Genomic DNA, 26,033 nt, shown 5'->3' with positions numbered 1-26,033 from the left:
GGGTGGACACCTGCCAGGAAAGAGGCGATCATCAGTCTGAGTAGCACAGCAAGATGCTACTACTGCCAGAACTTCAATAGAGCAACTAAATCTATCCTTCAAGAGCAAATCAAAAAGATCCTAAGTAAGCCGCAGCACACTGAGGAGTGCATTCTGGGCTATTAAATGTATTAGGCTGTTTTACTGCATAGACTGCTGTGATATTTTGAATTGAAATCACCCGGGCCTGATAAGTATTTCGTTGTTCTCCGTAGTTCTGTTAAAATGCTGTTTTCATCGTCAATTACAGTGTTGTTGCCATACAGTGTTAACAGGGATGATTCAGTTTCAGATTGTGTTTTCTGTCTTATGACCTTGGTTGCATTAATTTGCTCTGAACCTGACTAGCAATTGCGAAGATCAGTTTTACTGCAAAACACAAGTTTTCTTTCTCTTGTTAATAATCAAGGTATTTTCTTCTAGCACTTTGAGGTAACACCTCTGCTGGCATCTTCACTTCTCCTCCTTTAAATAGAAGTCTTATTATGCAGAGTGAAACATAAGACAGGTGTTGAAACACTGCGTCTGACAGTTAACAAGACTCAAACCGAGAGCACCCACAATTATCATTGTCTGCACACTGCATATTCAAACCTGCTATACTGTGTACGCTATTCTTTGCCTGCTCTTTCACACTTGTTATCAGAATACTATGTGTTGGCTGCTTCCAGAGTATATTCTGCTCGTACAATGCTGTGCCACCAGTATATTCAATCGTTCAAACCTGGACAAACCAAAAACAAACATTTTTTATTTTTTAGGGCGTGGCAGCGATATGGCATTGTGAGTTTATGTAAGAGAACCAGAATGAGTAAGAGGGACAACACCAGCCTGCAGTTAATCCATTAAGGTCTGTGACTAGGAGGGGTTTAGGGTGGAGAAGCAGGGCAGAATGGAGAGAAAGAGGAGTTCATGACAATTAGCGAGCTCTCTGTTTTCCGAATTAGTAGGCTGGAAGCACAGACTGAAACACACTTCTGGGGTCCAGCCCTTAAAGCTCCGGTTCCACGGCAGTCACAGTGTCAGACTGCGTGACGCACTTCATAAACCCAAATTTTGTGTTTTTGTCTGTGTGGCAGCGGGTATGTATGCATGCGCATACAATGTGTTTGTGTGTGTATGGATTCAGTTGTGCATGAGTGTGTGTGTGTGTTTTGGATGTGAGCCAGAGCCAATCAGTGAGATGGGGTTTCACATTGCTGACAGTATGGCAGGCCCTCCTGGGTCAAAGCCACAAAAGCTTTTTAACTTTACAAACTTTACAAGAGGAAAGAAATATAATTTACCTCCTCAAAAACTATTTAGCATCAGTCATCATCTAAAAGGCCAAATAATGCATCTAATCAATGCTATGTGCTTTTTTGCAAAGTCTGACAAAATGGGAATGTCATTAAAAAAGAGTAATCTTTTTTAGTCATTTCCCTTAATTACTTCTTTGACATTTTTACAATTATTCAGTGCTATATTGCAAAATGGCCAAAACTACAAAATAATAAGCTACACTGCAATATCGCTAACATCCAGACTGTAAAGTGTCTCAGCATGGATGCCCTTGATAGAATTTCTCCACCCCTCCCTCCATCTGTCCATACACAATATTATAATGCACAGTGTGTACCCTTAACTAGGACATGGCAGCAACATAGTTCCATCTTTGGTATGTGTCTGTATATCACAACTACACACACAGACACACACACACACTCCATAACACAACACACTGCAAAGAGCAGATTGTGTTTATAGCTAATTTACTGAGTAGTGGCAGTCACTTTCATTGCTTTATAAAACCATGGTCCTGTAGAGCAATTTAGTGAAATGACACGCCGAGCAAGTCAACTGTGAGAGACTATTTTCACTTTCAAATCATATTCTCATTTAGAGAAAAGGTTGTTTGGATCCTATTACAGAGGGAGAAAACAACCTCAAAACACTGTCCTTTATGAAATAAGAAAATCACCCTCTATTTTCACCTTGCGTTTTACTGCCTCTACACATAACAGTTAAAAGTTGACTGCATACAAAGACAAAAAACAAAGATGTGATTTGTGATTCATTGGCATGGATCTGACTTTCCATTCTTTACAGTATGGAAGTAAAAAGCAACAATAAAAAACATGGTTGGGAGTAGAATATTAGAGGCATTGAGGCGGAGAATGTTTTTTCCCAGGTCCAACTCAAAGCCATTATTAAATTCAAAGGTCAGAGCATGAGGACAAAAGATGGACAGGAAACTGTGGGTTTGTTGCCTGTAGTATTCAGCTGCAAATTTAGCTTCTTTCTGCTCTTTGGCGGAAAACATACGGAGGCACATAAAGGAAAATAGACAAAGATGCACTTCAATTTTAATCTATTTTCTTTGTGTTTCATTCTACATTACTCTCCCTCTATTGTGTTATATACAGTATGATTGTTACAAATCTCCAGACTGCGAGTACCAGCATATTCTATTCTATCTGAAACAATAGCAAGCCTGTGCGGCCCAGCTTCTCCTGTGTGTGTGTGTGTGTGTGTGTGTGTGTGTGTGTGTGTGCACCTCAGTACTGCTCAGGCTTAATTGAAGGTGTAGTGAGGATTCTCATTAGTATGTCAGGCACATGGTTCCGCTAGGCTAGCTAGCTAGTTGTAGCTAACCAGACAGGTGGAGAGGTCAGGGGTGAAGTGGAGAGACTGGGGAGCTTTAGTTCACTGCTCCCTTTTTGTCTGCCAGAACTGGCCTTATTATTCCTAACACACAGATTTTTTTTTTTTTTTAAGTGTGTTCATTTGGGAGCTCATTTGTGTAGCTACTTGAGTGTGTTGTTGAAATTCACAGTTCACATTTGTATAAATACACATTCTGTAAATGTAAGTATAGAGTGCGTATGTGGTGCATACTGTATAGTATATCATACACTGTTCACAATGCGGGTTTACAGTGGATTGTGTGTACACAGCTGAACCTTTAGTGAGTTACAGAGGGCATCGTTTAGCTCCAGTATTCAGACCCTAACAATTCATACTGGACCTGATTTGCATTAGATGGTTTACTGGAGACCTGAATATCAGTTTGGTGCTATGCTCAATTGCTATGAGGTGACAAAAAGTACTGTAAATGTTTTACAATGTGTAACTTGCCAGTAGGGCTGCAGCTAACAATTTATTTCAGTATCAATTAATCTATTTTGTTTTATTTCATTATTATTATTATTGGATTATATTCTATAAAATGACAGTGTGCTAAGTGCCCATCACAATTCCCCAGAGCCCAAGGTGACATTGTTAAATGGTTTTATCTGACCAACAATCCAAAACGCAGCAAAAAAAAAAAAAAAAAATCACATTTGAGAAGCTGGAACCAGAGAATCATTTGCGTTTTTGCTTGATAGTTGACTTTAATTAATCAGTTAATCAGTGATCACAATTGTTGCAGATTAATTTTCTGTTGACAGACTGCTGGATTAATCAATTCATTGTTTCAGCTCTACTTGTTAGATTTGTGCATCTACAGATCATGTAACTAACCATGATTCTATTTAAAAAAAAAAAGCTTAACTTTGACCAGGAATTTCATATCTTTTGGTTTTCACACTATTATAAATATTGTGTAAAACCTTTCAGTAGCACACTAGAGTCACGTGCAAATGGACTATCGAAAGAAAGTATGATCCTGTATCAGGACAGGTCTCTGTTGGAACAGAGAAATCTCTTTGAGCTTAATGGATGTCCACTAGTTACATTAGCTCTGCCAGGCCTCACACAGCTGAATGCTAATTGAAACTAACCAGCATGTGAATAAGAGTTGACTCGCTGGCTGCCTCTTATTGCTGTGTTGAATACAAAGGAAACTGTATGATCATGCGATGGGAAACTGATGGTGTTTTGATCTCTTGTCTGGCAACATGAAGATATTACCCATGTAAGAGCATTTATTAAAAAGTCAGTTACATGAGGCTACATGTTTACATCTACAGCATAAGGTGCTTGAATGTGTTAGAAAATGTGTGTGACAGTGTGTACATGTGTGTATACTTTGTGTATATATGTGTCCGTGCACATGAATATGCTTGTGCTTATCGAGTATAGTGTGGGCCAACATGCGTTTCAGTATATATGCATGTGTGTGTAAATGTATAGGTGTGAAGGTACCGCTGAGTACTCCTGCCTGCCAGGTAATGGTGTTAAAGGAAGCAAGAGCTCCCTCTTCTTGTCTGCCAGAGACAGGGGCCAGCTGGACAAAATCAACCTGGGGCTGATTTGCTGCTGGGCATAGAGAATTTGCTTTTTATAAATATTCATCTTTTATAAACTGTAGTGAGAATTACAATGTAATAAGTAATATGTAAGTAATTATTTGATAGTATCATTTGATTAATAGTGTGTAATTACTTCTCAAAACAATAGACCGTTTTGTGCTCTGCTACTTATGGTGCATATAGTTAATAAAATTCTAAAAAGGAGCAACTGCTTTATAAAGAGCAGTTTTGGGCGGTGTGATATTAGGACCCCTGAGAAGTACCGACCCTATGGTGGGGGTTTTATGAAGGAAAGAGGAGAACTCTTGCTGCTGTTTTTCAGCATAGGAAGAGCGCTTCACATATGGCATAACAACAGGGAGTATACACTCAAACACTGCAGCAACAATGCAGATAACCTGTTTTCTATACGAGCCTAATGAAAAAAGAAGGAGCGTATATGACGGTTACATCCTACAAGCCTACGTGCACGAGTTAAAGCGCAAACTGGTTGTATGCATAATTATTAACGGTCAGGTGTGGAATAATTATGTGCACATAAAGTCACCTTAACTGCTTTAGCATCTACCTTTCCGCATGATGCTTCCCTACTCCCCACGTCGTGGACCACACGAGCCTCCCTCCTCCACTTGCATCCGCGAGCAAGCGCACCGCCTCGTCGGCACCTCCCCAGCCAATGGGAGTCCGCGCGCTAGGTGACTGGACATTCCATACATGGCTTTATGGGGGAAAGGTAGAGGGGTGTTTTCTCTGAATCCTTTCCTCTGAGTGGATTCTTTTCTCTCCGCGTTGTTTTGTTTTAGTTTTTTTTTTTTGACTAAGCAATAGTGTTTGTTTCCTCTCGCACGGGACAGAGCTGCAGGTCTTACACACCCACGGGTTCGCTCTGTTTAGTTTTTGGCTCCGCAAGACTCACTACACCGCCACCACGTCGGTTCATTCATCCTCTACAGCACGCTCCCGCCACTCCATCCCATTCTCCTCGCTGACTTCTCCGGCTTTTACAGTTTGTCCGCCGAGACTACCGTTACCGTCCGTAACACTTCGTAACAGCTTTACACAAGAATGGTCATGGTGAGTAGATATCGTAGGGCATATGTTTTCTATCGTATCTGTTTGTCCCTTTATTGTACCTTCATTCTGCAACCAGCTGGGCTTTATTTTAATGTAACCATATAACGTACCGCAGCAGGCAGACAGGTAGCGCCGTACTGATTTGTTTTGCCTACAGCATACTAGGCGACATATAGCCGCTTTCCGTGTAACGCCTTCCTTCTTTGATTTGCTACAGATAAATCATTTAAAAAGAGTGAACTGTATCGTATTTCTCGGGTACACCTGTATGGACAGGTGTGTGCCGACTGTCCGAGCGTCTGTGTGCGTGCATCCTTTCTGAAAATTACATTTAAACCCCAACAAATGCAAATTATTAGTCATCAATATAGCAGGCAATTTTGTTAAAATTCTGTGTTTTTATTTGGAAACGATGTAGTAGTTTTTGTAGTAGTAGGCCTATTTGTAATATTTTGAGAGATCGATCTGACCCACAATTCCTGAAAGACCTCAATCATTATTTTAAGACAATTCTGTAATCAGTCCTGTATGTAAGTATAAAGTGTGTGTGTGTGTGTGTGTGTGTGTGTGTGTGTGTGTGTGTGTGTTTTGTGGGTAACGTAGAGGCAAGGAGTAAGAGGGAATGAGAAAGTCTGTATAAAAAGCCATGTAGTAAATGTACAGGGGATTTTAACATGCACCCAGTAATAGCTAATTTATATACACAGTGCTGCGCAGGCATCCTATTACCATAGTGCCTGAGGCTGCAATCACTCTCCTAGAGCTCTGCTCCGCGCTGCTCTGCCCGGCTCACTCAAGCACAGACCTCAGCAGCGATTGATTGCTTTGCTGGGATTCAGAAAGCCTTTTCTCTGCCAAACCAGGCTGAGGCTGGCGTGTGCCGACTAGGGCTCAGAGCCAGCCAGAGAGCGAAGGTGTTAACACTGAGGGAGAGGGAGGTGAGGCCAAGGGCTGACAGGCAAGCCAAGAAGCCAATCACAGACCCTAAAAGAGGTTGGGGGGGGGAGTGGGCGGGCTCTGACCTTCCAGCTGAGCAGGCGACTGGGCGGAGGGTGCTGGGTGGGAGGGAGGGAGGCTTGCTGCAGCCCAGCACTCTCTCATCCAGGCTCACCATTCTCCTCTCAGCATCTGTGGAAGAAGGCGATGCTTGCTCCGTGCGCCCTCTAGTATGCTGCTCTCTGCTCGTCGCTAAGACTCAGACAGAAACAGCGAAGAGAGGCAGAGTGAGAAGGAGAGAGAAAAATCAGGAGACAGTGTCACAGGAGTCTAAGACAGTGTGAGAGAGTAGGGTAAGGGATTCTCTTTGCTGAGGCGTTGCTGTAGCTCTTGTGTGAGGAGAGAGAGAGCGTGAGACAACGGCTGGCGTCTCCCAAATGGAGTGGAATGGGTTTAAGATGGTAAGGAAGAAGGCTACAGGCAGCCTGCCACTATACTCCATGGTACATTGTTAACCATTGTTTCATTTAAGGCAGCCTACAGTGGCTAGAGCAGGTTGTAGTTGTAGATATACTATCAGCCACAGTCAGTATGTATTATATTCTTTTAGCACAGGCAGTGCAGTGATACTCTTGAACTATTTGTTGTGCAGAATGTGAAGTTCCTTTTTACAGAGAAGAAGGATACAGCAGGGGTTAGACTTGCGAGGTTTGTGGGCAGGATGAGAAACAGAGGGAGACAGATGGAGGGATGGAGATAGATATCATGCTAATAGGAGAGGTGTGGAGGCAGGAATAGAGGTAAGGAAAGATGGGAAGAGGAACAGAGGGAGGGAGGGGGTTAAATCAGGGAACAGCACCCATTTTATGATGAAGCCATGGCTGTAGGTGTCCCCCCCTTTTCCTGCCTTTGCACCACTCTGAAATATTTACCTACGTATAATACTGCAGCGGAGATGGAACGCACATTGCTGATGCTGAATGTACTGTAAACTGGACTTTTGTGGATTTTATATTCATGTATGCAAAGTAGTCCTTGTTAATTATATGAGTGGACATATCATCCGTCATGCTGCTTGTGTACACAGTGTGAGTTTGTGTTGTCCATGTGTTGTGCCACAGCGGGAGAAAAATGGAGTAGGTGTGTTGGTGTTACACGCACGCCTGGATTACAACAGATTGTAATGCTGTGCATTCTCTTAAATTGTAAGCCCATTGCTCATATGAGTGTGTGTGTGTGTGTGTGTGTGTGTGTGTGTGTGAGAATATGCCTGTTTTCTCAATTATTTGTTTGGCTGTGTGAATGGGTGTTGTCATGAGAGACATCATAATAATCATATCCACGTCATCTGCTTTGCTCAGCTTCCTGAGACTGACTTTAACTTTGCATCCATTTATCCATTCATCCATGTCTCCTCCTGTCATATTCACCTGTCATGACAGGTCTGTCAAGACAGAGTTTAATTTCATTACCAATACTACGTCACCATTCTGACTACAGAGTCAGTACCATTATTTTGTATTCTCAGTGCATCCATCTGTCTTCAAAATGGTTCTCTTACCATCCACAAAGTGGACTGACTCACTTTTGTGTTTGCATGAAACACAGTGGAACCATTATTCATTTGTCGGCAAGTAAATGTTTGTTTGATTGTTTGCATGCTGGCTTCTTTCCATTGGATGCAATCAAAATGCTAATTGAAACGAAGGCGACTCCCCTGTTTGGTGACTAGGCTAGTGACGCTAGCTGGTATGCTGTCTCCCTGGACACTCACGGCTAGCAGCCTAGTGTATGTGCATACATAGAGGGGCCTAGCAGGGACACATGACTGATGTGAGAGGACCAGTGTGAACACAGAGAAAGAGTGTACATTGTTTATACTATATATACAGATAGGGTCAATGTTATTATGTAAAGAGGGTGAAAGAAATTGACATGAAAGGAGAATGAAAACAGTGAGAGAGGGAGTGAAAAAGTCGAATGTTCATCAGTATTGGAGGTATTAGATATGAATGTGCACCATGAAGCCTCCTGATGGGAACCAGTGGGGGACCTGGGCTAGAGACAGGCCATCATTTCACGCACACAGACACACACACATACATACAGATACTCACAAACATACAGCGGTGCTATTACCCTCAGGCAGAACACCATGAGCTCCAAGGTTACACATCAATGCTAATAAGGGTGGGGTGTGTGAGGAATTTATTAGCTACAGTGCACTGACCGAGTGTGTGCTTAGTGATTTAAATGTAACTGAAGATCAGAGAAACATAAGATAAGAACAGGTGCTTGGATATGTAGTCCTGGGGTGATTATAGGTCTGAGCAACAATGAAGGTGATAGACAGATATCAAGTAAGAAATGATGGATGATGAGCTAACAAATAAAAATGATATTAAAAGTAACAGGACAATAAACAAACATCACTTCGTCAATTAAATTACACGATAGCCTGTGGTGTTTTGCATGTCTGTGTTATCGGTTCTGTGTGTTTATGTGTGTGAGTGTGTATATCAGAGGGGCGACTGACATGTGTCTAGATGCAGAGTGACATGGTTAACAAGAGCCTGATTAAACACAACGCAAATAGATAGAGTGAGAGAGAGAGAAGGAGAAGGAGTTCAGACATAGGAACAATTGCCTCTTAATCTTCTTTCCTGCATTCCTATGCTCAAACATTCTCTAGGATTTACTGCAGGTGGGTGTGTCACATTATGTATGTAGATAAATGTAGATTGAACAGACCTTTAATTGTTTTGCATGGTGCTAGTAGAAATATTGGACTATTCTTACTGTTAGCATGATAGAGGCATTACGCTTAACCTGGCGCAAAGTGCACAGATATTTTATGTTTCTGATTATCCACAGTCATAAATATCAAAAAGAAAAACCTGTAAAAATGTATCATAATTAGTACTGAAGCTGAAACTGTTCCTCCTCTTCTCATTTCTAACTTACTCTAATCTTATAACATTTAGCTGCTGTGAAATAAATTTCTCAAACTAGATCATCCCTTGACCATTTGAGACCTCTTGTGATAAACTAACAGCTAACAAACTGAGGCAGACCAGTGCTCTACAGAAATATTCATCACAGAATAACTAAATCTAAGCATCCTGTTTTTACTTCCTTTAATCTGTTGGGCTCAGTGTGTTTATTTGATGGTAGAAATTGTTTTCAAAATGGTGTATAACTAATTTGATAGTTTGTGATTGTTTTACTGAGCAGCAGAAAAACATAAATTTTGGTGGAAGTGAATAATGCATGTTGTGGGGTTGACTTGCTGTTTGTGGCTGGTTGTGGATTGTTTCTCAGCATGTAGTATAAGAATCTCTTATAATGACATAAAATAGACTTTGTAGAGGGACAAGAGTTAAATGCTTGCTAAGTAGAGGGGCTTTAGCATTATGCTTTGTGTTTCGTGTGCATAGTCATGGTTGTGCTGCTGTTGTTTGATCAGTTTTTCACATTCAGAGGTTGTGCCACAGTTCATCACATCCACAGTAATTAACTACAGAATGGTGAAATATCAAATGGTTACACTGTGTGATCATGTATTCATAGTATGGTTCATGTTTGTAGTTGCTAATTAATATGCATGTGGGTACACATACAGTAAATGGCTTGTGTGTGTGTGTGTGTGTGTGTGTGTGTGTGTGTGTGTGTGTGTGTGTGTGTATGTCAGGTGTGTATCATACCGTACATGTCCCCTCTCTAGCTTTAGGTAAATGGCAAAAGGCATGTACAAAAGGATCGGTCGGAGCTGAGACAAATAGACAGTAGTCAGTCAGCTGTAATTACATGTTTACTGAATTAACTTTGCCCCCAGATTGTACTGAGGTTTAGAGTGGGGTTCTCTAGATAGAGGTGATAGTGACGTATTAGCCAGAGATATGAGTCAAAGACATTTAGTTGGATTACATGTGTTTGGTAGGATCACTTCAAGCACAACTGGGGAACTCCTGCAAGACTGTACAGAAGCTTTTTCCTCATCATTTTTTCCTGATTATGTGGAAACTCACAGCAGTGAGTGATACTCAACTTGTTAAGTGAACCCACAAAAATTTAAATTTCCCTTCTAATCCACAAAAATACAGTATTTAAACTAGTTTGTAAATTAATGCTATGATTAACAAGTGTTACACCTGCAAAAGTACATTACTAAGACTCCAGTGTAAGAAAAATAAGTGAATTATTCTCATGTAAAATATGTATATACATGCCATAATACTAATATGATAAACTCCATCTATAATTAAATAGATGTTGTCGACTGATGGTTAAAAAATAGCTGCTATTACAAAGTAAAGATTTGATTTGTGTGTGACATGACACTACTGCGATACATAGCTGAAGAATTTTTTCATTTTTCTTTTTGCCCTTACACTTGAGGTAAGCGGTTTTGCCATTGCTTTGACATATTTTGTGTGTGTACAGTGTCTGTATAAATATCGCAAAATATTTTATTATCTTAAAATGTCTTTTCCACTTTCCTTTAAACAAAAACTGGATGGAAGCAGTTAATGAGCCAAAAGCCTGTTTGAATAAGAAGCTGCTGTAACAATCTCTGTCCCAATTAGCACGCTTTGGTTTTTAAATATTCCTTTTGTGAGAAGCCTAAACACACATGAAGACTCACAAAACGGTCACGTTGAAAATTTAATAGGCTTCCACAGCGATTTCCTTCATTTATTTAAAATGTTTTTTTCGCTCTCTTTTTAAAAAGCTAGAAATCTGAGAGGCATGGCAAGGCATTCTGCTGTGAGGGGAGCAGCATTCACAAATACTAGACCTAATTCCTTTGGCAGAAGCTCAAACTGCTACAGACAGACATATAATCAGCTGGGGAGTGTTAGCGCCTCAGCCCACTAGCAAACATAGGACCGAGCCCTTGTTGTGCATCGCTGCTTTTCAGAATAAATATCCCGATGGAAAATACAGTGGGAGGAAAGAGGTATTCATGTGTATATAGCTCTTTGTTCAGTCACAAATACAGAAGGAGAGAGGAACACTGGATTTCTTAGCTACTTTACGGCTCATTCTTCCTCGATCCTCTCTCTCCCTTGTCTTCTCTCTCTCAGTCTCTCTCCCTTCCTTCCTCCCTCTCTTTCTCTTATCCTCCACTGTACCCTGTGTGTTTTGGTATTCATACAGATGTTTGGATTTGAGTGGCAGTTTCTCCTGAGACTGTGCACAAGCGGCTGACTCGTCTCATCTGCATTTTGCATCCCAGGAAAAAAGGGAATGGAAAGCATCAGCAGGCAGACAGGCTGTGTGTGTGTGTGTGTGTGTGTGAGTAAGAAAGAGAGAGAGAGAGAGAGAGAGAGAGAGAGAGAGAGAGAGAGAGAGAGAGAGAGAGAGAGAGAGAGAGAGAGAGAGAGAGAGAGAGAGAGAGAGAGAGAATGTTGCCTGTTGTTTGGCTTTGGCAGATTAACTGGCCCCAATGCTGTTGCTGTGTGATGTTTAAAGGACGTTTCAAGGTCATGGTTTCGACAGGCCTCACCGCCTCTGACATATTAAACATTTATATATTTTTGTAGCCAGATGAATTATAGATTGAACATGCAACTGAACATGCTACAAAATGGCACCATTGTGGTTCGTAATAGACACATTAGGGCCTACAAACACAGCATCCAACACAACAGTCACCAGCCTGCCTTATCTCATCAATAGCAACACTAACACGGGGACAAAAAAGGCTGATCTTGCTCTATGCAGTATACCAAGACACTGGAAAATCCCACAGTGGCAGGAGAGGGGAGGTATGGAAGGTCCATCTGCAAGTCAGTTGTAGGCAGGGACTCAGAGATTGGGGCCGCTGTACATAAAGATCATAATGCTTGAGCTGACAGACTTCATCTTAAAGGAAATGCCATCTCCTCATGAATTATTAGAGAAAATACTGGCAAGGAGGTAGATAATAATGGAGTATTTTCTCTTGCCAGTCAGAGGTTTGGTTTGCCTTTTTAACATAGCACATGTGAGACCAGAGATAGCCAACCAGCTAGACCCACCGGTAGTTATCAGACCACAGTTTGAGATAGTAACACAGTCAATGCATATTCCCCTTCCGATCGACAGGAATGCTGTCCTTCCTACACAGTATAACTAAATGGAAATAGAGGGAATGTGATATCTGATGCTTATCGAGACTGATCAACGTCAGCAGCAGGCATGAACAGCACCTGTCAAGTTGATATTGGGAGGTAGAGAGAGAGAAAAAGTCAGAAGGGAGAGAAAATGGGAACAGTAGAGAGATAGATGTGTGCTATCTCACGGCTGCACGGCTCTCCGGCACATGCTGTCAGACTAAAACGCAGTTGCAGAATTTTCTATGGCAATCAGCCACCGCCTTCTATATGTTGCCTCCCTGGCACATACACACAGTATACGAGCAAAGATAGTCTCCTGTGGGCATTTTCAATTACTCTGCACTGTATAGCAGTAGGGGGGATTAATCTGCTCGTTTGAATGCACGCCACACTTAATGGTGTAGCTGGTGTGCCGCGGGCCTCGTCTGTTAGCTGTGGTGGTATACATTCAGACTTGTGTGTCTCTCTCTCCTCTCTTCCTGCTGCAGTAGAAGCCATTTCTAAATTGCACCATTCTCACATCAAGTTACACTGAGATTAGATTTTTACAGAAGATGGGCTCATTATTAATTCTCAAGTCAAACTCCAAATTTATTGTGTAATGACTAGTACAAAGCAACTTTATAGTATTTAAAAAAGTGACAGAAATTGGTTGGCTATTGCAATGACAGCATATTCAAAAAGGGAATGTTTCAAGCACGAAGCAATCTGTTTTACATTTACGTGATTAATGTAGCTGAATATTCAAATGACACCAGGTTTTTAACTATACCAAGGACCAAAAAGTGCAGGATACTTGTTGTGAAAATAAGAATGAAATAATTTAATATTTCATAATGTCACTCAGCATAAGAAGAAGGTCGCCAAGAGATGTGCTAGAGGATAGATATAAACATTTTAGCTTGTCTGTCTATCAGTGATGTAGTAACCTCGTCTACATCTACACGTAGTTTTGAGTTATTCATTGCCTCCATCAAACTGTTTACTTATTAAGACAGATGACAGACGGCTGTCCTTTTCCCTTGCAGCTATTTGATTATATGAGCTCCGGTTCAGAGCTGAATCAATAACCCGATTATCTAGGCACACGCATACACACATACACACACTAACATACACTCAGCCACACCCTCACTCATCGTCCAACGCTGTGGAATGAATTCTCGAGTACAACGGTCGGTTGGTGTCTATGTGATTTAGCTCTATGCCTTTGCTGCAAGGCAGACATGCACTCTCTCTCTCTCTCTCTCTCTCTCTCTCTCTCTCTCACACACACACACACACACACACACACACACACACACACAGGCTGTGTCTGAGATGCAGCTGATGGAGTAAACAGTTATTAGATTAGGAAGGGCTCTGCCTCTGCTTAGCAGCCGGGCCAGTGTTCGTCTCTCTCCCTTGTTCTCAGTGTAAGTGCTGTGCTGTAGGTTTTGTTCTTATCATATACCTCCAGGCTGTTTATAGCTTTTTAAATACCTGTTCAACAAAGCCAATATTACCACTTCCAGCCTCAAACCAGTTTTAATTAGAACTCCTACTGTGAATTATACAGAAAATTGAGTTCAGTCAGAGGAGTTTACAAGTTTCTTATTCTTTTGCTTGGGGAAAATATTCTTAGAGACCCCTTATGGGAAAGTTGCTTTAGCCAGTTATCTTGTTCTTCAAGGCCTTTCTTTTATACATATAACAAGCATGACTATAGACTTAAGCAAGTGAGGAATGTACAGTTGTTTTTTAGTTGGTTACAATAGCATGAGACTGCTGAATTGCTTTTTTCTGACCTGATACATGCAGGTGGGCACAGTAATGGTGTATAGTTAGATAGTTGATTTGAGTGAATCTGTGTACATTTGTGCATGTTTGCATATGTTTGTTGATGTACGTGCTAGTGTATTTTAGTGTATTTTGCTAAAGATAGGAGACAGCTTCACTAAAATGGCTGGTTGCCTGCACAGGTGCGTGGCCGCATTCACCTACCAGCTACTTGTGGAGGTGGTGTCCTCGCTCATGACACATGGTGCTGACTCAGATGGATCAGCCTGCCTGCTCTCCCTACCTCACTGTCTGTTTCTGCGTCCTCTAGTCTCTGTCCCAGCACAGTTAAAAGCAACTTCAGCTCAACACGGAAATGAGCACTGCATGGCAACACAAGCTCTTCCCTGAAATGCAATCCAGAGTAGTGCAGGATTGTTTTTTTTGTCACAGTGCTGTAGACTCTGTTGCAGTGTGACTTATATTTATTCAGAGAACAGTCAGTGAATAAAAGTAACCAGATTAGATTTTTGTGTTATGAAAAAGGGAGACAGAGAGAGAAAAAGGACAGGCCCTATTGGGAAGGACCAACCTTCTACGTCATGCTAAATGACAGGCATGATGTAGGCCTACTGTAGGCTGACAGGGTTCTTCCTGTCTCTCCTGCTTTGTTTTTACCCCTTTTCTCCTATTCACAATGTGTCTTTTGTGCTTGCCTTCCACAGAAACAAGGATAATACTTACTGAATAGGCCCTACGTGTTAGATATCATCTCCACTAAAACCTTTAACCACATTAATGACATTTAATTAAGGATAGAATCTCATGTAGAGGATGGAACGATGATTTAGCCTCTTTAATCCACCAAAATGTCCTAGCTGAGGGCCTCGACAGTGATCACTCCCATCCGTCACACCCAGGGATTACAGCAGGACAGACAGCGATATACAGCAGAGACATCTTGCTGATTTGACTGAGCTGGGAGCAGAGATGCTGGCCGCAGCAGCTATAACTGGAACAAAGGCTGGCAAGCTGTTGATGGGGATTTGATGCTGTTCAAGAGAAGACTACTGTTGGGTTGATGGCACTGCGTTAACTTGCTGCTGAGGATTGGATAGAGAAATAGGGGTCAGGGGCATCAGGCGAGGGACTCTTCCTGGCACAGTAGTGAAACTAGGGGAACTGTGATGAGGACCTGAGAGGCCAGGCTAGGGCTGTGGCTGAGGGACAGGGACTTGGGTTGACAGGCAAGGCCAGGCCTTCAATTCCAAGGCCTAGTCCCCGTGCTCCAGGCTTTAGCCAAATAGCTAGGCAGGTGTCCAGCTGATCTCACACCCCCACAAGGGAGGAACTGCAGAGTACCAGTCACTGGAGCTGCACAAATTGAAGTGTCATCTCCAGAGTCAAGATGCTCACCAATTTTCTGCATGCGTTGGTGCAGAGTTGGGATTCAGCCAGTGGACAAATGGCTCCAGTTCCGCCTACAGTTGGGCTGAGGATCCTTTCCTCCAGACTGTGGTGTGTGTGTGTGTGCGTGTGCATGCGAGAGAGAGAGTGTGACTATGTATGTATGGAGCACTGCAGGTCCTCAGTCATTGTCCTTGAAGGATGTTCTCTCTTTTGACTGCCCACAATGCAGCATGAAATAGTTTTTGAGAAAAGTTTTTAGATAAAAATAATTAAGCCAAGCAAATCTGAATAGAGTAGAACATGTTACATCACTTCGGTGTGGCAAAACCGTTCTTGTGTCAGACTCTTTAGCCTTCAGAATCAAGGGAAACTGAACAATGCATCAGATATTTGATACATTTGTAAAATAAGAATCTTTGCCAAGACTCATCCTATAATTGTCTGTGAAATATAAATCTTGAGATTATTATATAGATCCTGTCTGACATACCCCTTGGAAATAGGCTGCATCCTGTCATGTCCTGACCTCTGACCTTACACAAGTATATGCCGATTAGCCAGGGGCTGTGAGGGAATGCGTGGGAAAGCTGCATCGATCTCACCGTAAGACTGAAACATCACAAAGGAGAAAGAAGGGAGTGGAAAAAAAGTCAAGCCAAAGTTAAATGAAAAATTGCTTACGTACACGTCTTGCGCGGTCTGGAACATTTATTATTCCGAGTCACACAGAGAGAAAAGAGGTGGGGGAGGACAGAAGAGAAGAATCCATTTGGTAAAGTAGATGCAGATCGATGAGACTGGAGGCAGGCAGGCCAGAGTGCAACAGAGGAGGGGTGTGTGTGTGTGTGTGTGTCGGTGAGTATCTGTGATGTGTCTGTGTGTGTGCTTGCGTGCATGAGGCGTCCCAGATTACTTTCCCTGATTGATCTGGCCCAGCATCCGTCTGACCTGCAGGACATTTCAGAGTTCGGAAGATGCTGCTGGAGGTGGAGAGATGGCCAGGAAGAAAGGGAGAGGAGAGAGAAAAATAAAAATCAATAGCGCAGAGAGCATTACAGGGAACTTGACTGGCCGAGAAGCCGAGATAGTAAAGTCATATTAATCTCTTTGTGTCTCAGTCAGTTTGATAGCAACTCCAATTCAGTATCACTTTGGGGGACCAAGAGGGACTTTCAGTCTGAGTACAGTAGTATCAGCTGTGGCTGCTTTATGGCAGACAGAAGGGGACACATGGCACAAATAGTCAGTATATTTGGATGTATTCAATTAATTAAAGTATCTGCATCTGACAACAAATTAGAACAAGGCGATGTTTTCTGTCAGATTTATTTTATGTCATCCTATTTTCTCATTTTAACAAGCCAAATAATATTAAGAAATACAAATGCAAAGATGCATAAGGAAATCACAAATAATATCTGAAGCAAGATGGTGAGGCGAAGTCTAATAAGTCAGATGGTTGCATGTTGGCTCCATTTTGTAGCTGCCAAGCAGCGCGTCTATCAGTGGAGAGATCCTGCAGCATACTGTCTACTCCGCAGTCTCTACAGCCTCCATCTATCCTGGCCAAGTCAGGGTAAATTGATTGTCTAAGCTCTATAGGAGAAGGGGGAGGGAAGCATGCACCAGGCCAGCAATATAAAGTGGTGGTTTTATGGTGTAAAAGCAGCAGAGGAGTGACGAAGGCGAAAAGGACAGGAAAGGAAGACAAAAACTCCTTGGTCATCTAAGTTTTAGCTTGTGCCATAAGTGACATTGGGCTGTGGAGAAAGCGAGACAGAGATAATCTTTGTGCGTAGTATGGAAGAAAATCTAAAAGAAAGCTGCCTGTTCCTTTGGTATTTTCAACTGTTAGAGGAAAAGAAATGTTTATTCCCCTTCCTTGCTTTAGGCGGATAAGGCTCGTCCTATTTGACTGCAGTACCCAGACACCACTGGCCGGGAGCCCAAGGAGACAGGAAGCACTTTTGTGGCATCAAATATTAATGGCGTTATAGAGTGTATTGATTATATAATACGTTTTCCCAGCATCTGAGCACCGACTGAAATGTATTCCCTGAATAATTGAAAATGTATCCATGAGTGGTTTTTCATCTCAATGGTTGGTGAATGTAATTGCATTGCACCCTTATTCCAGTGTTATTTGAGATTTTATCAGAAGACGCACGTGTGTGTTCATGTGATAAACGCAAGGACAGCGAGAATATGAAGAAAGATGAAATTGTGTGTGTGTGTGCCGTGTGTGTTACGCCTGAGACTGTGTTTGTTTTATCGAATGGTTGAGCATTAAATATTGAGCACTGAGTAGTGTTTTGAAAATGGGATGCAGAGACTTAAACGCACTTCTGAGAAATGTAATATTCCTTTTTGCCACATTATGCTCTCTTGCACTATATACATTGGCTGTTGAAATGGAGACTCATACATCTGCTTGCTGCTTCTTACATTTTTATCACCACATTTGTACATGCTACAATAATACTGCACTGTCTGCTTGCTGCGACACACCATTCCCTTCCACACTAACATAGTATGTAAAATGACGGCTTTGCAGAATGGCCGAAAAGTGCATTTGATGTTTCACCTCTGTCTAACATTTTCTTTTTTCAGGGTAGCTTTTCAACTTTACATTTAACAGCAGGCTATATAGTATGTTGTCCTCTGCCCTCTTGATGAGATGAATGTTGGTCCACTATACTGAATGTGGTGGCTGCAAACTGTAGCTAGTGTGGGTACCCTAGCCTCATGGGTGTATCTATCCCTCACTGGCTTTGGCACACCTGCATGAGGATGAATTTAACACGAGCTAAAAGCTTGAAAATTTTAACAAAAAACCTAATGCTTCCAGCCAATTTCTCCCAGTCAGATTTTACAAAAGTAGAAAGTCTTTTTATATTTTACATAACTGTAATTCAACAGTAACCCTTTGGCAGTCACCAGACTAAAACAAAAGTGGCTCAACTTGATATTTCTATACGATCATCCCCAAAATATCTCAGTATTCACCATTACCTGTCAGCTTGTAGAAACAATATTCCTTGTCCTCTTTTCTACCCTGACCTCTCTGCCCCTCTGTATCTTCGTTTTCCTTTTCAAGCTGACAGTTCACTCTCATTTAGACCTCCATTATGCATTCCTGCCTAAGTTTACAAGACACATTGACAACAGAACATGTACAGACTCTCTCTCTCCTCCCCCACCTCTGTCTCCCTTTCTTTGAAGTATTGGAAGTGTCTTCCCCATTACTCAGCCCTTGCCTTTTCTTCCTCTTCCCATCTGATCCCTCACTCCCGCTCTTCATCTCTCTGAAGGAGTAAATGAAGGCAGAGGTCATCCCGCCTCTCTTCCTCCTCTCCTGCTAAATTGGCTGCTTGTAGCATCCGTAGATAGCTGGAGGCATTTAAGCTCCCTGTTCTAGAGAGCTAGTGAACAGACTTTCTGCTCATTTGTGGCATTTCTGTCTCTTCAACCACAGGCTTGTTTACTCACAGAGAGCAAGAGGGAAACCCTCATTATAAACTCTGCCAAGGTCATTCCAGTCACCACACCAATCTGCTGGCTTCAACACACACATGCAGTTTTATTCAATCCACTCAAATGATTGAAACAACTAAAGAAATAATAACTTATCCCACATTTCTATCCTAGCAATTCCATTTTCAACATGAAGCAATATTTCAACAATTTGAGTCATACAGTTTTCCAAATCTTAATCATCACCCCAATTCATTCTTCCCCAATGACAAATCACTCATCTCAACCAGTCATACCAACCAAAAACAAACATCCTGAGCCACCTGTCTTTGTTTTAGTTTGACTGGTGGAATGACTGTAAAGGTGTAACTGTTTTTTTCTAGTGAGCTGCCATTTTCACATCATCCCAAACCCCCCACTCCTCAAATCCCACTACAACCCTAACCTTGTAAAGTGAGTTTATGATGTTGACGGTGGGCTGTGCGTCCCTCCCTCCCTCCCTCCCTCCCTGTGCTCCGCTCCATAGGGGTCGACAGAGACACAGTGGCGTCAAGCAGAGCTCCCACAGCTCCAGGGCTGGGCAGAGAAGGGATTGCTGACACAGCCAAAGATGGTAAGGAGACTACTGCTGCCAAATGGATGGTCCAGCCATTTTACACACCCATGAAGTAATATGATCTGATAATGTACTGTGTTTACATAAATATGCACTGGTTGGTGATGCTGCTGACTGAGACAGTTGGAACTGGAGCAGAGATTGATGGATGGGACAATAGACGGATGGCAGGAGGGAGGACCAGGGGTTGCAATGGTAGAGGAAGTTGTGAGAAGCAATATTCAGCTGCTGACATGTTCATAAAATTGTATATATTTGAGGAAGCCAATAAATAATGTTGCACGCTTATGGCTAAAATGTTTTCAATTTATATGTACATATTGATGTGTTAGTATTTACAAATCAATTGTGCTGTTTAGCCTTCATTAACAGATGCAAAGCTGCACTAGTGGCCATTTCTGATGGTCTACTTCCTTGCAGACACATCGAGAATTACTCAAGTTGATCACTACTATAATCCCCCCCCCCTTCTACTGTATTGAGCACTCTAGCACTCATTAGAAATCTCAGATGAATTAGTCCCTCCCATGCACTTTGCTTTATAGCAACCCTAGCTAATCTCACAGATTTGTATCATATGTTTCCAACAACTGCACACTACAGTCTAAATGTATTACTTTTAGCTGGAAGCCCAGTGCTGGCTCTGCTTCCTACATGAGTAGATTTATAACTTGCGAGTGAAAGAAGCTGCATCTTGAGGCTGAGAGCTTGAGAGGGCTGTGTGTTGTACCAAGTCAGCAGGACATGCAGTGAGTTCTGTCCACAGCACTAGGCTCCACAGTGGGAGAGCAGGGGCAGCCAGAGTGTTCACAACCAACATGAAGTAGACTGCTGAGCAGCACAAATGCTGGTGGGCAGGGACAAGGAGAGGAATATAATTGGCCACTGAGACTCGGCAGGTCCCTGTTAATTAGAGGCAGCCATTTTGGTGTAAAAACTCCTCAGAAAACGTCCCATGGAGTTGAAAGTCTCTCTGACAGAATGGAGCCCAGCAGGGAATGTAAACAGATATAATAAGGCCCTCTCCAATCAACTCTGTTATGGCTAGATACTATTCTCTCCTTCCTCTCTCCCTCTTTCTCTCTCCCCCTCTGTCTTTCTCGATCTGTCTCTGTATCTCTGTTGTGGTAGAGTGGTGAGTGAATAGGAAAGGATACTGTCAAAAGAACAATTTGCATGCAGCTCTCATCTTGAGAGCTTTTAGACATCTCCCTGTCTGTTTGTTTTCTGCTGTGAGCTCGGGCCATTGTTCTCTCTCTGAATGCGTTTGAGTATGTGCTCTTCCACTCACTGCAGATGCCACTGAGTGTGAATGCATGGAAGTGTGTGCATGCGTGTGTGCGTGCATAAAATGAGAGGATGGAAGCAGATTCAAGACTGACATTTTGATGGTGCTGCTCCTAAACACTTAGATGGAGAAAAAGAAGAACACTAAATGATAAGAAATACAGCCTTTTTTTAAATGGTCTTCCTAATACCACAAAAAAGATGGGTGCTTTAAACCATGTAAGCCCCTGTGTGCCATCCCATGACATTGTTTGTATACTGTAGTTATTTAGAGATAGAGATATTCCCAATTTTAAGTACTTGGATAAAGACCACAGGCTTTCCTAGCGGTTCTGAACTTCTCATTAAAATTAACTGCACACAGTTTGACTTTTCTTAGTCATCTTTTTGATGGTGAACCAGCAAACTGTTTTGAACCCACTTAAATTCACTTAACCCAGGAAGCCAAAAAATACATAAAATAATACAGTAATGAATTGCAGTAATGTAAATCTTCTCCAAACAATGTCACATTTATGTATACTTGCACACTAAGTTGTGCTGCATCACACTGATATCATGTAGATATTAGCAGTCTTCAGCAAAAAATAATAAGTTACTATTCTGAATAAACAACATTATTTTATTATATATTATATTGATATTAGTATTAATATATTGGTGGTATTTGTTTGATAACTAAGGAGTTATTTGTTTGCCTGCTGTTTCATTTATCATCATCTCTGCTTACCACTACATGTAGGTAGATACAGTAGATAAAAGTAAAGTGATTAAAGCCAAGAAGTACACACATTGTAAATGTCTAAAATGGTTTTGGAAACTATTTCTGGATGAACTGGGAAATGTTTTAATTCTGCTTTGAGCTATATTATTAGAACACAGGTCCAGTCTTTTGATAATCCAGAAATAGAGTGAAATACGACTCGTGTGCCATTCCTCCTTTGCTAAAACTAGCCCTGCTTCCAAGTGCAGCCTGTCTGCTTGTACTTAAGAATAGTTAAAAATAGACCGAGAGCTGAATGGTTGAACAGGGGGAAGGGAGAGATCTGAGTGATGACTTTAAAAATGTGATTGAATCAGATTAAAAAATATTTGAATCTTAATTTGGGTTTCAGCATGTCAGGTCATTACAGTGCGTGTGCAGCAATATGATGGGAACTTGTGAGTTTGTGCTCAAATGGGCGTAGAGGACAGGCCTTTTTCCAGGGATTTTCTATAGTTCACTTTAGCCCTTTATGCAGAATCAGAATCACTATTGGTACAAACAGTAATGTATTGAGTATTGAGTAAGAAAACACAAAACATACATATGATACAGGGACCACAGGATCTATTATCAGTGCAAGGAGACACTGCAGGACATTCACAAGATAATAAACCAAGTTAAAAAACAGCCTGTCTCCTGGTCTGGTGTCAAGACAGAATGATGCTTTCTATACCTTTGTAACAGTGTATCCATCTTCTTTTTTCTGTTTTATCTTCCCACCATTTAGTGATGAGATTTAGTTGTCTCTACTTATTCCATTTGCGAAACACTGACACCCCCCCTCACACACACACACACACACACACACACCCACATATACGCAACAAAAGCCATTAATTTGATCAAACAAATGTTTTTTATGCAAATGTATGAATAATTACACTTCACACATTGCTTTTGTTGGAGAATAATGTTCGCTTAGCATTTGTGCTCTTGTAGAAAAGCAAAGTGCAACCTACCTCCCTCCGACGACGACATTTGACTCTCTCTTTCTCACCTTTTTTTTTTTTTTTTTTTGCTGTAATCTCACACTTACACCAAGCTCACAGTTCCTTTTTGAACACTTTGATCCTGAGATGCTCTGCAAAACCAGAATTGAAAACGCAAACTTCTCTCTGTCACAGCAGCAGCATCAGCAGTCACATAACTAGCTGAAGGGCTGCCCCTGTTGCTGCCCCCTCCCACAAACCTCAGCAGCCATCAGAGAACCATTTAGAGACGCTTCTTACTGTCTTCATGAATATTTAGCTGTTTATCCTCTCTGTGTTTAGTGTTTGTTTTATTTCTCAATGTATAGATGTGGAATGTACTGTATAGAGTGTGTTCACTATATGTTTAGTCTGTTCCATATTAGTGATACAGACATTGTGATAGGAGAGGCAAATGTTTTTCACCAATTTGGTGATTGCACACAAATATAAGCCTACTGTCACTAAACATTGACATTCTTAAACACTACTTTACAAAAGTTATTGAATACCTGAAATCAAGGTACTTCATCATATTAATGCAAAATTCTGTAATATCCCATATTATATATTGTCATATTAACCAAACAATGTAAAAATGCATTGAGTAACCCTATTCAAAACTGAGAAAAACATTGTGAAATTTCATTGTTCTGCTCTACCACTATAATATTTGAATCCCTGTCAGTTAGAATGGCAATAATTAATTGTATGGCAATTCCACAACAGTGATATGCTGTATGTACAAAGCTTGTTTAAAACCTTTCAGATGTGTTTATGCGGTATCTGCAAAAAGGCCCTTTCACCCAGACTGTTTGATTTGACTTAATGCAACAAAAGTAATGCAGTCTTAGAAAATTAATTTAGAAAATAACCACTTTGTCAGTCTTGCTACATATTCAGTGTTCCAAATTGCTAAATAAAGTACAGAAGCCTTTACTAATGAATGCTATCTCTCTCCTTATTCCTCCCTTCCTTTTCTCTCTATGGTTCTCTCCCTCTTTCCTCCTCCTCTTTGCCCTGCTCCAGATCATCAGTAACATGGAGGCTCCAGTGACAAATGGCCCCAGCGGAGGAGGCAACACAGCCAACGGGCCGACCACCAACAGCCGCGGCTGCCCCTCGCCCATGCAGACCGGCCCATCAAATGATGACAGCAAGACCAACCTCATTGTCAACTACCTGCCCCAGAACATGACCCAGGAGGAGTTTCGCAGCCTGTTTGGTAGCATCGGCGAGATTGAGTCCTGCAAGCTGGTTCGTGACAAGATCACAGGTACAGAATGGAGACTGTTTATGTTGTACTGGGATATTGCTGCTTGTGTTACAGTTGTAAATTCTCAACAAACCATATATTTTAAGATTATTGGTAATCTAAATGTTAATTTATTTTGTGATTTGTTCACTTGTCACAATCTTTCACATTTGCCTTTATATTCAAATAATGGAAAAAATGGTAAGAATAATAAAAAATTTGTTAAGAGAGACAGACAGACAACTTAGGTGACAACTCAGTGTTCACACACTGCTAAAAGCTCAAAAGTAGGTGTAGATACAACAGTCTGGCCATATGCTGTGTTGAATGTGGACACACATGTAAAGAATTAAATATGAAATGAATAGTTCACACGTGCACACAAGCCCACAGTCCAACATCATTCTAAACAAGTGTTTGAGAGAAGCATGTGTTGTCTTCTACAAGGAGAAATCCATCTCTGCCCTGCTCTGTGTGTGTTAAAGCGCTGTGACTCAGCAATGCAGCAAAGTGCCACATGTTCTCCAGAGGTGTTTAAATTAAGCAGCACTTCGCGGTGCTAATCATGGCTGTAATCTGGGCGTAGTGGCTGTGTGGGTGTCCTTACAGCAGATGGATCGGGGGTGGGGTGCGGCTCTGTGATAATGCTCCATAATGGCTTTCATTTTAGATCCTACTTACTGACACTCTTCTCCTGATAATCTCATTAAAGAGCACCAGGCAGGCAGGCAGTCTAGATCACCAAGCCATTCTCGGATAGCAGGCGAGGAGAGTAAACACACACACATACACAGATATATACAAACATAATCACAGAATTAGATTTCCTGTAATAGATTAAGTACAACCAAAAGGCCAATAACGATGACAATTTTGACTGTAAACCAGAGATGGCCACTAGCCCAGCCATTCCTGCTTCCTTCTGTTTTCCCGTTCTTTGAAGCATATTCTGCAGCTCTACAATTCCTCTTTAGGACCACCTTCCTCTTCCTCTGTAATGGGCCTCAAAATGGAGCCTGAGAGTCAGATACACCAGGATAATGGAGGATGGTGTGTACAAAAATAACACTGGGGTACCACATGCTATCATCATCACCATCACCATGTTCTCTCTCCACCCGATTTTCCCCTTAAGTGTGATTTGCCAAGCAGCATTGAGGAACCAAGCTAACAGCAGATGTTTGGAGAAAGAGTTTAAAAACGAACAGAATTGCTGTAAAACCTGCTTGGGTCCTAATTGGGGAATGTGAGAGAGGTATAAATGTTTGTTCGCTCACTCCTAAAGCATTTAGGGTACTTCTCTACTCTGCACTACAAGGTCTCTCTGATGACTTAGCATCAACGCAAAAAGTTATAAATAAATCCTGCCCTCCCTCTATCTCCCCCTGTGGTGTATGCCTGTTTTGCTCTCCCATGGGTGCAATTTCCTCGTGCAAACTTTTAGGCTAACAAAGCACACATCCCCTCTTCCAGCAGGGAATGCCAAGAGGCTTTATACTCTCTAACAGTCATCCAAATCCTTAACAAACTAAGCTAGTTTTGTGAGGAGGGGTAAAGAGAAGGATGATGGGAAGAGTAAAGAGAACACCATTTTTTGAGGCTGATATATACACCTGTACCCTCTCTCATCTGTTATAAATATCGATGACAAATCAATGTAAAGATCAGATGAGAAAGATCAACTTCTGCCAATTAGACATTTTTATCTCGATTTCTGAGTAAGTCGAGATTGATTGATTTTACCATGTTGAAATTTCAGTATGAAACTTTGGTGTCTTGAAGCTAGGGTGTTCTGTAGCTACATATTTTTTATTTTTATTGATGGGAATATTAAGGTCTTCGTATTTTATTATGCAGTGTGAATAGTATGAGGAGTATAGAACAAATAAATTCACTGACTGAAAATTTCTAAAAATGTACTTGGATAGTACAGTAGTTTCAATATTTTATCATTGGAAGACTGAAGTATTCCGCCTCTGAATTCACTGATTCAAGCAGTCTTTTGGTGTACATACCAAGTAAGAGTTATTACATTTTGTGTTACTTTTGTATCAGCTTTACTATTTCAAATGCAGACAAATGCACTCACTTTCACAAGCAACCATTGATCAGTA

At 41.4% G+C, this 26,033-nt stretch overlaps 1 protein-coding gene across 10 annotated transcripts in view; it reads left to right on the top strand.

Moving 5' to 3' along the window:
• The window catches only part of elavl4 (ELAV like neuron-specific RNA binding protein 4), a 75,703-nt gene that overhangs the window by 11,031 nt on the left and 38,639 nt on the right, over nt 1-26,033 (top strand). For 5 of the 10 annotated variants that reach the window (XM_044199139.1, XM_044199140.1, XM_044199137.1 and 2 more), the window contains 2 exons: nt 19,554-19,640; nt 23,694-23,940. In XM_044199139.1, coding sequence (XP_044055074.1) covers nt 19,554-19,640; nt 23,694-23,940 — 334 coding nt within the window. Of the gene's footprint in view, nt 1-4,981; nt 5,349-6,456; nt 6,746-19,553; nt 19,641-23,693; nt 23,941-26,033 lie in introns of those variants that run through there. The other 5 variants (XM_044199144.1, XM_044199142.1, XM_044199147.1 and 2 more) reach the window with 5 other exon arrangements.

Source organism: Siniperca chuatsi, linkage group LG6 (assembly GCF_020085105.1).
Source record: "Siniperca chuatsi isolate FFG_IHB_CAS linkage group LG6, ASM2008510v1, whole genome shotgun sequence".
Classification (NCBI taxonomy): Eukaryota; Metazoa; Chordata; class Actinopteri; order Centrarchiformes; family Sinipercidae; genus Siniperca; species Siniperca chuatsi.
Note: the sequence above shows the minus strand (reverse complement) of the source record. Positions and strands in the feature narration are given on the sequence as shown.